We start from the raw sequence: 12,483 nt of genomic DNA on the forward strand, positions 1-12,483 counted from the left end.
AAGATATTGTAAAAAGTTTATTAGTCTGGCGATTTAAACCACATGCTGCTAGCGAAATGGAAATAAACATTGAAGAGCAGTAATGACCCGTATTGATCATTTATACAAAGTACTAACAGCTGTAACATTTAAAAGACAGCCCTGCTCACTGGCTTTCATGCAATTGGTCTTTTTTTTAAATATAATTAAATGTTGCGTCTGTATAGCTTGATGGGAGAGGCAAAAAACTGCTACATATTCAGCAAGCATCTCCTTTTCTTTTAAAATCTGTACTATGACACAATAGCTTAAAGCCATACAGGTAGCAACTAATGTAGCTCGGAGCTGCACAATTTTTACATCTCTTTGGCAACATTTACAATATATTCATCAGTAGTCTGAATGGTTTTACAAAAATAGTATAGAGATTGCAGTTTGACTGATTTTTCTACACTATTCAATATCAAACGCGGAAACACTAAATACTGTGGACTTGAAATACTGAGAAGCATCTTCAATGGTACGACATTTGTACGGTGTGATGTGGGCAGAGACAGATTTAGTGAGCCAACTTCGTCCAAGAACTTCTCGTCAGATGCCCCGAGCAGATGAGAACTATTAAGCGGGTGGCGTTATTTGCAAAAATGTGGTTTCGTTACAAATGGACCCCGTAACAGTCTGCAGTGTCTATTTTCCCATTAAACCTTCACAGTCGCTCCGCCTGGCAGATAGCGTGGTAGGCTTGCGACGTGTGTGTGTGTATGTGTGTGGTGTAGTCTCCTCTGTACGATAAATCTTTTTTCCCTTCAGTGGTAATCTGCCCCAGTGGCTTTGGGCGCTGGAATTGAAACGGCCATCACATTTGCTTGCAGTGAACCTCACGCAATCCTGATTAAATACACGTCGGCTGGATAGGGGGGAGGGTGCCCACGAGGAGGAGATTTGTGAATTGCCCAGCAACTTTAGCCACCACAGGTGTTGTAACAAGTGCGTCCATTTGCGCTAGCAGCCAAAACTCGCAATCAAATTGTCCAACAATTCAAAGCAATTTAAAGTCATTGAGCGAAACATTCATTTGCGATTCTTTTTTTTTCCTCTGTCAGATCTTGTCCTTTTGCTTTTTTTGTCCAAAAAATAAAATAAAATTCCAGCCCTGGTCCGTGTGAGTCATTCCCTTTCATCCTCCTCAATCCTGCCTGCAAAAAAATTTCAGGAAAAAAAGAGGCATTAGTGATGGGATGTCCCACAGTCGAGTTCAGTCACTGTTGTAATGTAGGAAAGCAGTAAGAAGTCTCACGACACCGGGTGAACACAACACGAGATAAATTGAACCTTTATCTTGTAAATTGAGTGTGTGTCTTTATATGCCCTGTTTGTGAACAGAACTCCCACTCACCTGATGAAGGGGCAGCGCTCCGAAAGCTAGTGGCTTGTGCTACCAAATAAACCTGTTGGACTTTAACCTGGTGTTGTGAGACTTCTTACTGTGCTTAGCCCAGTCCAACGCCGGCATCTCCACGTAATGTAGGAAACGCAGCATCAGTTAAGGGGCAGCGATGGCCTAGTGGTATTATTGCTCGATATTAATTCAGAAACTCAGCTAATGTTCTGGTTCAAATCCCAGCGCGGCAGGTGGTGGAATTTGAATTCATTAAAAAAATCTGGAATTAAGAATTTGCTGATGACCATGAAACCATTGTGGATTGTTGGAAAAACCCATCTGGTTCACAAATGTCCTTTAGGAAAGGAAATCTGCCGTCCTTACCTGGTCTGGCCCACATGTGATTCCAGAGCCACAGCAATGTGGTTGACTCTCAACGGCCCTCGGGCAACTAGGGATGGGCAATAAATGCTGGCCCAGCCAGCGACGCCCATGTCCCACAAATGAATAAAAATAATTAGTGCGCAGCACAAACAGCAATGTGACAATATCCGGGGAATCTGTTTTCAGCTGATGGATAAATAGTGGTCAGGATAACGGAAAGGTCCCCTATTCCTCTTGGAAACACCATGGATTAACAATGTGCATACTGGCCTGAGTCTGCTACATGTGCGTCAATGGTTATAATGGTCCCAACTCACCTTTTACCAATCCGGAAGATCACACACATTACGGAAATGGGCATCACAACATGGGCAAGGACGGATAGGTACGTGTGCACACATGTTCACACAGAGTTTCTGCAGACACACTCTGGAGCTGCAGCTTACCCCCAGTTTAATGAACAAGGAATGCTGACCTCACCTGGTCAACCAATTGAAGTAAATAGCACACTGAGCCAGGAACTTGATGGATTGGTGCTGTTACATTTCCCGATGCCTGACTATGCTACAAGAGGAGGATCTTGAAACCACATTAAAAATTCAACTGTTAAGTCAAGGTGGCACTGCTGCCTCACAGCGCCAGAGACCCGGGTCCAGTTCCAGCTTAGGATATTGTCTGTGCGGAGTCTGCACCTTCTCCCTGTGTCTGCGCAGGTTTCCTTCAGTTTCCTCCCACAATCCAAAAGATGTGCTGGTTAGGTGCATTGGCCATGCTAAATTCTCCCTCAGTGTACCCAAACAGGCACCAGAGTGTGGCAACTGGGGATTTTCACAGTAACTTCATTGCAGTGTTAATGTAAACCTACTTGTGACACTAATAAATAAACTTTAACTTTATAGCTTCGCAGGGATTAAAGTTTTAAAGTTTATTTATTTGTCACAAGTACGCTTACATTCACACTGCAATTAAGTTACTGTGAAAATCCTCTAATGACCACACTCCGGCACCTGCTCAGGTACACTGAGGGAGAATTTAGCATGGCCAATGCACCTAACATTGGGAAACTCAGATGAGAAGTCAGAAGATTTGAACTGGGCAAGTTTAGACAATGAAAGGTACTTTTTCAAAATCTAGCCTTGTTCACACACGGGGCGGCACAGTGGTTAGCACTGCTGCCTCACACCACCAGGAACCTGGGTTCGATTCCCAACTTGAGTCACTGTCTGTGAGGAGTCTGCACGTTCTCCCCGTGTCTGTGTGGGTTTCCTCCAGGCGCTCCGGTTTTCCCCCACAGTCCAAAGATGTACATCTTTGCATTGGCCATGCTTATTTCTCCCTCCATGTACCCAAACAGGCGCCGGAGTGTGGCGACCAGGGGATTTTCACAGCAACTTCATTGCAGTGTTAATGTAAGCCTACTTGTGACTAATAAATAAACTTTAAACATGTTGGGATGAGAATTCACATTAATATGAACCTTTGAGTGTGTTCTAAGAATATAGTAAATTCTTTCGAGAAAGAGGAGCCAGTTTGTTTGAGGGGGCCACTGGTGAATCACTTGAATAGAATGGGGGAGGGGGGGGGGGGAGGGGGGGGGGCGTGCAGTGAAATCAGAGGACCCAGTCTTACCATATTGTTTGTTCTTTTGTGGGATGTGGGCGTTCCTGGCGAGGCCAACAAGTTGTTGCTTCATCCCTAACAGTTCTTGGGACCGAGTGATTTGCTCGGCCATTTCAAGAAGCAGTTAAGAGTCAACCACATTGCTGTGGATTTGGAATCACATGGTAAGGATGGCAGATTTCCTTCCCTGAAGGACATTAGTGAACCAGATGGGTTTTTACAACAATCAACAATGGTTGTATGGTCATCATCACTGAGACCAGCTTTAAATTCCAGATTATTTATTGAATTCAAATTCTGCAAACTGCTTTTGTGGGAGTTGAACCCTTACCCCCAAGGACATTATCCAGGCCTCTGGATTACAAGCCTAGTGAGATTACCACTATGCCATCATCTCCCCACATGCTGGGACTCACTAAGAAACAAGCACAAGGGGACCCACAGTAGTCAATTATATTGGGGCGGCACGGTGGCACAGTGGTTAGCACTGCTGCCTCACAGCACTAGGGACCTGGGTTCAATTCCAGCCTCGGGTCACTATCTGTGTGGAGTTTGCACATTCTCCCCGTGTCTGCGTGGGTTTCCTCCAGGTGCTCCGGCTTCCTCCCATGGTCTAAAGATGTGCAGGTTAGGTTTATTGACCATACTAAATTGACCCTAGTGTCAGGGAATTAATAGGGTTAATATGTGGAGTTACGGGAAAGGGCCTGGGTGGGATTGTGGTCAGTGCAGACCTGATGGGCCAAATGGCCTCCTTCTGCACTGTAGGGATTCTATGATTCTATGAATCTATCTCCTGTCCAAGCAAAGAAAAGTTTGTTCAACTCAAAACCTGGACTATTCAGGATCAGAATAGGGCAGCTGAGGCGAATGTGAAGCCATCTCTCTAACAGGGATAGTGCGGCATATTTTTATGATAAGCAAATACAGAGCATGCATTTATATACTGCTTTTATGACATCCCAAAACACTTAACGACCATTGAACTAGAGTTGCCAATCCTTCAGGATTGACCTGGAGTTTCCATGAGTTGATCAATCTCCAAGACACTGCTGTGTGCAGCCCTAGAGAAAAATTGGAACATTGAAAAAGATAGTTTTTAAAAAAAATCTTTGAACATTTCTCTTTACCAGGTATAAAAATATTGAAAATGGGAAGAGAGAGGCTGTTTGGTTGATAGTCAGGCAGCATCCAATTAAATAATTAGTCTTTTCTGCTTTCTAATTGGCTTCGGAAGGCAGGACATCACTTACAGAATACTGAGAGGCCTGGAGAGAGTGGACGTGGAGAGGATGTTTCCACTGGTGGGAGAAACTAGAACGTGAGGGCACAACCTCAGAACCAAACTGAGATGAGGAGGAATTTCTTCAGCCAGAGGGTGGTGAATCTGTGGAACTCATTGCCACAGAGGGCTGTGGAGGCCAGGTCATTGAGTGTCTTTAAGACAGAGATAGATAGGTTCTTGATCAATAAGGGGATCAAGGGTTACGGGGAGAAGGCGGGAGAATGGGGATGAGAATCATATCAGCCACGATTGAATGACGGAGCAGACTCGATGGGCCGAATGGCCTAATTCTGCTCCTATATCTTATGGTCTATCACAAGGACTGGTGTGTTGGCCGCAGTGTGGGGCAATCATTGATAAAGCCTCCAGGAATATTTTTATCACAGTTGGCAACCCCATTTGGAATGCAGTCACCATTGTAAAATAAGGAAATGGTGAGTGCGGAATTACACTTTTGAAACGCTAATCTTTTTAGAGAAAGATTGTTGAAATCTCCCAATGTTGCTCACTTTGCAAAAGCCACAGAGTGGCAAAGTTGATTAAAGGAGCTTTCGCTTACCTCCAACTGACCCAATCTCTGAGTCCAATACATGTGTAATTGAGAACCTGGAGACGGTGGCAGGAGAGACAGTGAAACGGGAGAACCGTGTTATCTGCACCTGATTTTGCTCTGGTCCTGTGGGAACAGCACTGGAAGCAGCTTCAGATACCAAAGAGGAACCTTCTGCCACTAAGGATGATTTCACTGACACTAAAGGAAAATCGTCATCCCACTCAAAGCCTCCACCTGATGCACATGGAAACACAACAGAAAAGATAAATAAAGGTTGATAAATTAACTACTTTTACTCAGAAGCAAGTAGCTTTATAATCAGAATTACAATCAAAGAACAATACAGCACAGAAACAGGCCCTTCGGCCCTCCAAGCCTGCGCCGCTCATGTGCCCAACTAGACCATTCTTTTGTATCCCTCTGTTCCCAGTCTGTTCATGTGGCTATCTAGATAAGTCCCAGCGTGTCCGCCTCAATCACCTTGCTTGGCAGTGCATTCCAGGCCCCCACCACCCTCTGTGTAAAATACGTCCCCCTGACATCTGTGTTGAACCTTGTCCCCCTCACCTTGAACCCATGACCCCTTGTGTTCGTCACCTCCGACCTGGGAAAAAGCTTCCCACTGTTCACCCTATCTATGCCCTTCATAATTTTATACACCTCTATTAGTTCGCCCCTCATCCTCCGTTTTTCCAGGGAGAACAACCCCAGTTTACCCAATCTCTCCTCATAGCTAAGACCCTCCATACCAGGCAACATCCTGGTAAACCTTTTCTGTACTCTCTCCAAAGCCTCCACGTCCTTCTGGTAGTGTGGCGACCAGAACTGGACGCAGTATTCCAAATGTGGCCTAACCAACGTTCTATACAGCTGCAACGTCAATTTAGTATGGTCAATAAACCTAACCTGCACATCTTTAGACCATTTGCCAACCTTTATATTCTATGCCCCGTCCAATAAAGGCAAGCATGCCATATGCCTTCTTCACCACCCTCTCCACCTGTGCTGCCACCTTTAAGGATCTGTGGACTTGTATACCCAGGTCCCTCTGTGTGTCTATACTCCTGATGGTTCTGCCATTTATTGTATAGCTCCCCCTTACATTAGATCTACCGAAATGTATCACTTCGCATTTATCTGGATTAAATTCCATCTGCCATTTCTCCGCCCAATGTTCCAGCCCATCTATATCCTGCTGTATTCTCTGACAATGTTCATCACTATCCGCAACTCCAGCAATCTTTGTGTCGTCCGCAAACTTACTGATCACACCAGCTACATCTTCCTCCAAATCATTTATATATATCACAAACAGCAGAGGCCCCAGTACAGAGCCCTGCGGAACACCACTAGTCACAGACCTCCAACCGGAAAAAGACCCCTCCATTGTTACCCTCTGTCTTCTATGTCTTAGCCAGTTCTCCACCCATCTAGCTAGCTCACCTTTTATCCCGTGAGATTTAACCTTTTGCACCAGCCTGCCATGAGGGACCTTGTCAAACGTTTTACTAAAATCCATATAGACGACATCCACGGCCCTTCCCTCGTCAATCGTTTGTGTCACCTCCTCAAAAAACTCAACCAAATTTGTGAGGCATGACCTCCCTCGTACAAAACCATGCTGTCTATCGCTAATGTGATTATTCATCCGGTGGAACCAACTCATTCAGAAGGTCAACTTTTGTAATTGGCTGACTGTTTATTTTTCTTAGTGAACTTATGCAGTAAATTTTATAAAGGAAAGAATTTCCTGGATGTGCATAGCATTAAATCCGACACACACAGTCTATGATTTTCAGTCTAGACAGAACATTATGGGCTACTTGCATCATTTCCTGATACATGCTCCTGGTGGGAAAAGCTCCATGCTGGGATCACATAAGTGAAAACTGTAACTATGCATCAACAGAAGGAAGGAAACACCAGGGTTCCCAGGAGGATACTTGCTGTGACGAACACATTTTCAGCACCTGTACATTTGCTGCAACAGGCAAGATCCAGAAGAGGGCAACCATGAGTAGACTACCGCACAAGTATGTTCAGGGATGTGGTCACAGTGAGAGATATTTAACAATGGGAGCATTAGACAGGAGCTGCTGTAACAATGAGTGCGAGTCACAATTGGCTTGTCTCCTGGGTACCACACCAGACCTCAGAGAATTTGTTTGGGGAGAACAGAAAGGATAGTTAAGGGAAGGCAGTGGATGTGGTACATATGGATTTCGATAAGGTCGTCCACCAGAGAATAAATGAGGCACAGGTTTAAGGAGAATTTATTCACACTGGCAGTGAGATTGCCGGAAGGCAGAAAACTGGTTCCTCAGACTGGGAAAGTGTGGGGTGGCTGGTGTTCTACACTGTGTTGGTGCCAATGACCCAGCCTCAAAAAATAAAGGAACAATATTGACATTTTTTCGTGACACTGAGTTGGGAGGTTTTGGAAATTGTGACAGGGAGGCTGAAAGATTGCTGGAGGACATTGATAGATAAACAGGATTGGCAGACACAGTACAATGCAGGAAGATGAAAGAAAATCTTATCTTATGAAATTAGTTTATGTTTATTTATTAGTGTCACAAGTAACACTGCAATGAAGTTACTGTGAAAATCCCCTAGTCGCCACAATCCAGCGCCTGTTCAGGAACACTGAGGGAGAATTTAGCATGGTAGTAATCAAGGGAGCTTCTCTGTACTGGATGGTGTTGAGCTTCTTGGGTGTTGTTGGGGCTGCACTCAACCAGGTAAGTGGAGAGTATTCCATCGCACTCCTGACTTGTAGATGGTGGACTGGGGAGTCAGGAGGAGAGTTATTCGCTGTCAGATTCCCAGCCTTTGACTTACTCTGGTAGCCACTGTATTTATCTGGTTAGTCCAGTTCTGTTTCTGGCCAATGGTAACTCCCAGAATGATGATATGATTGGAAACATACTTTAAACATAGGAACAGGAGTAGGCTATTCAGCCCATCGAGCCTGTTCCACCATTTGACGAGATCATGGCTGGTCTGTGGCCTAACTCCAAATACCTGCCTTTGGCCCAAATCCCTTAATACCTTCGCTTAACAAAAGATTCTCGATCTCAAATTTATAGATAGCAATTGATCTAGTATCAACTACTGTTTGTGGAAGTGAGTTCCAAACCTCTATCATCCTTTGTGTTGAAGTGCTTCCTAACATCTCTCCTGAATGGTCCGGCCCTAATATTTAGACTCTGCCCCTTAATGCTAGAATCTCACCAGTGGAAATAATTTCTCTTTATCTTCCCTGTCTTTTCCTGTTAGTGTCTTAAAGACTTTGATCAATCATCCCTTAACCTCCTAAATTCGAGAGAAAACAGGTCTAATTTGTGTAATCTCTCCTCATAATTAAACCCCTTAAATCCAGGCATCATTCTTGTAAACCTACACTGCACTGCCTCCAACGTCAAAACATCCTTCTTAAGGTGTGGTGCCCAGATCAGCTCATGCTACTCCAAATGAGGTCTAACCAGGGTTTTGTATAGCTGCAGTGTAACTTGTATATCCTTATATTCTCGAGATATAAAGACCAGCATTCTATTAGCCTTCTTGAATATTTTCTGCACCTGTATGTGTCATTTTAAAGATCTATGCACCTGAATCCTCAAGTCTCTTTGAAGATCTACTTCAGACCATCTAGAACATACTGTGATCTGTCCTTTCTCGGTCCAAAATAAATAACCTTGCACTGCTTAGATCGAAATCCATTGCCACAGTTTTGCTCATTCACCTAGTCTATCAATATCCGATGTGATCGCACTGGAAGGGGTGCAGAGGAGATTCACCAGGACGTTGCCTGGGATGGGGTATTTAAGTTATGAAGAGAGGTTGGATAGGCTTGGGTTGTTTTCATTGGTGTGGAGATGTCGGCATTGGACTGGGGTAAACACAGTAAAGAGTTTTAACAACACCAGGTTAAAGTCCAACAGGTTTATTTGGTAGCAAATACCATTAGCTTTCGGAGCGCTGCTCCTTCGTCAGATGGAGTGGATATCTGCTCTCAAACAAGGCACAGAGACACAAGATCAAGTTACAGAATACTGATTAGAATGCGAATCCTTACAACTAATCAAGTCTTAAAGATACAGATAATGTGAGTGGAGGGTGAATGAGGCTGCGGGAGTTCTTCCACAAACCCCAAGAGGCCAACAGCGAACACAATGAGACAGCCAATGAACCGGAACAGCCGACAGAGAGATCCACAGTGCAACCGAAGAGGAAAGAGTCGAATTGGACTCCTCCGGAAGGTCGCTGCCCTTGACTTGACATGTATGCCCAAGCCGTCAGGAGGTGCGTCAACACCAAATTCATCAGCCGCACTCACAAGACAGCCCCGAACATCACCCAAGCATAACGCAACGCCATCCACGCTCTCAAGACCAACCGCAACATTGTCATCAAACCAGCAGACGAAGGAGGGGCCATCGTCATACTGAACAGAACGGATTACTGCAAAGAAGTGTACCGACAACTGAACAACGAGGAACACTACAGACAATTACCCACAGATCCGACCAAAGAACACACCCGTCAACTCAACACTCTGATCAAGACCTTTGATCCAGACCTTCAGAGCACCCTCCGTGCTCTCATCCCACGTACTCCCCGCGTTGGAGATCTCTACTGCCTCCCGAACATACACAAGGCAAACACACCCGGCCGTCCCATCGTATCAGGCAATGGGACCCTGTGCGAGAACCTCTCTGGCTACGTCGAGGGCATCCTGAAACCCATTGTACAAAGAACCCCCAGCTTTTGTCGCGACACTACGGACTTCCTACAGAAACTCAACACACATGGAGCAGTTGAACCAGGAGCACTCCTCATCACAATGGATGTCTCGGCATTCTACACCAGCATCCCCCACGATGATGGCATTGCTGCAACGGCCTCAGTGCTCAGCGCCTACAACTGCCAGTTTCCAGATGCAATTTTACAACTCATCCGCTTCATCCTGGACCACAATGTCTTCACCTTCAACAACCAGTTCTTCATCCAAACACACGGAACAGCCATGGGGACCAAATTCGCACCTCAATATGCCAACATCTTCATGCACAGGTTCGAACAAGACTTCTTCACCGCACAGGACCTTCAACCGATGCTATACACTAGATACATCGATGACATTGTCTTCCTTTGGACTCATGGTGAACAATCACTGAAACAACTATATGATGACATCAACAAGTTCCATCCCACCATCAGACTCACCATGGACTACTCTCCGGAATCGGTTGCATTCTTGGACACACGCATCTCCATTAAGGACGGTCACTTCAGCACCTCACTGTACCGCAAGCCCACGGATAACCTCACGATGCTCCACTTCTCCAGCTTCCACCCTAAACACGTTAAAGAAGCCATCCCCTACGGACAAGCCTTCCGAATACACAGGATCTGCTCAGATGAGGAGGATCGCAACAGACACCTTGTTTTCATTGGAGCAGAGAAGACTGAGGGGCGACCTGATTGAGGTGTACAAGATTATGAGGGGCATGGACAGAGCGGATAAGGAGCAGCTTTTCCCTGTAGTTGAAGGGTCAGTCACAAGGGGGACACAGGTTCAAGATGAGGGGCAGGAGGTTTAGAGGGGACGAGAGGAAAAGCAGAGGGTGGTGATGGTCTGGAATGCGCTGCCTGGGAGGGTGGTGGAGGCAGGAATGCCTCACATCCCTTAAAAAGTATCTGGATGAGCACTTGGCACGTCATAATATTCAGGGTTATGGGCCAAGTGCTGGCAGATGGGATTAGATGGGAGTTTAGCTGTTTCTAATGTGTCGGTGCAGACTCGATGGGCTGGAGGGCATCTGTGAGTTTCTATGATTCTATGAATATGCCAATAACATGGATACTTGGAGAAACCACAAGATAAATCTTTCTCCGATCTATCTATGCAGCAGCATATAAATGTGTTTAGGATTCAGTTGGAAAGATGATCTGAGGGGATTTTCACTAATATTCACAATGGTGCTGCACATACTTGCTCTGAGCTCCCAGATTCTACACAGTGCCTGTCAGGAAATGTCTGCAAAATTCTTCTAACAATGATGGAGCAGAATTGAATCTTTCTCAATCTGCAGCACATTGTGAATATATCACTTCAAACTGGGAGCTGCTTATGAAATTCAGATTACTTTCTTCAGGGAAGTTTCCGTCCGATGAACTGCTGGAGGAATTCTGTCTCTCTGTTGCCGTGGAAACGCCGGTGCTTCTGCTTTGCGAGTGTTCAGGATGGTGTTGAAACGCTGGGTCAACTTCCGGAATGTTCTGCTCACTTAGTTCACCCGTTGGACTTTCCTGGAATAAAATAAGAACACATTTGAGGGTACTTCAGTACGTTTGCAGGTGTCGGACGCGGACTCGAGCCCAGGAAGGAGCTCTGGAAGGAAGCAAGCAAAAGACGGCTGGGAGGCAGCTGGAGTTAGTACTGAGGTGGAGAGCTGTGGGAGGGAATGGATGGGAGAGCACAGAACAACTGGGCACAACATCAGAGGGTGCAGTTACCAGCAGGGGCTTTTTTGGTCAATTGTGAATGCACCTTTTCTACATTAAGCTGTTGGATACCAACCTTAAGATGAGCTCAGCCCTGAAGCAAAAGGTGTGGGCGGTTGCGCTAGCAGCCAGTGGGGAGAAGGCTTTCCTAAGGTGTAGGCTATTGATTTTGTGTTTGTCTGGATAAGTGAGATTGGAAAGTGAGATAGGGAGGGAATGATATTTTACTTTTATTCCTTTGTGGGATATGGGGCATTGCTGGCTGGCCAGCATTTATTGCCCATCCCTAATTGCCCTTGTTCAGAGGGCAGTTGAGAGTCAACCACATTGCTGTGGCTCTGAAGTCATATGTAAGCCAGACCGGGTAAGGACGGCAGATTTCCTTCCCAAAAGGACATTAGTGAACCAGATGGGTTTTTCCAACAATGGTTTCATGGTCATCAGTAGATTCTTAATTCCAGATATTTTTATTGAATTCAAATTCCACCATTTGCCGTGGCGGGATTCGAACCCGGGTTGCCAGAACATTAGCTGGATTAATAATCTAGTGATAATACCAGTAGGCCATCGCCTTGTGAATTGTTAATTTGTTTACACAATTATCATTCAGTGTTGATTTTCCGAGCTAAATAATGTCCAGGCATCTTCTGAGAGGGCAGTTGGATGAATGAGGCAAAACAAAAGTGCATCTGATTTTAATGGTATTGTCATTACAAAGATTGCCTCTATTCTATGGTTGGGGAAGCAGTTATAGGTCAATATTGAGGTTAA

General features: G+C 45.2%; 1 protein-coding gene across 1 annotated transcript in view; it reads right to left on the minus strand.

Moving 5' to 3' along the window:
* Positions 1-12,483, minus strand: part of aatkb (apoptosis-associated tyrosine kinase b) — a 187,180-nt gene continuing 174,697 nt past the window's right edge. Inside the window, exons 13-15 of the mRNA XM_078226066.1 lie at positions 11,355-11,517; positions 5,209-5,436; positions 1-1,175 (exon numbers count right to left, since the gene is read on the minus strand). Coding sequence (XP_078082192.1) covers positions 1,147-1,175; positions 5,209-5,436; positions 11,355-11,517 — 420 coding nt within the window. The 3' untranslated portion in view covers positions 1-1,146. The remainder of the gene's footprint in view (positions 1,176-5,208; positions 5,437-11,354; positions 11,518-12,483) is intronic.

This window comes from Mustelus asterias, chromosome 12 (genome assembly GCF_964213995.1).
Source record: "Mustelus asterias chromosome 12, sMusAst1.hap1.1, whole genome shotgun sequence".
Lineage (NCBI taxonomy): Eukaryota > Metazoa > Chordata > Chondrichthyes > Carcharhiniformes > Triakidae > Mustelus > Mustelus asterias.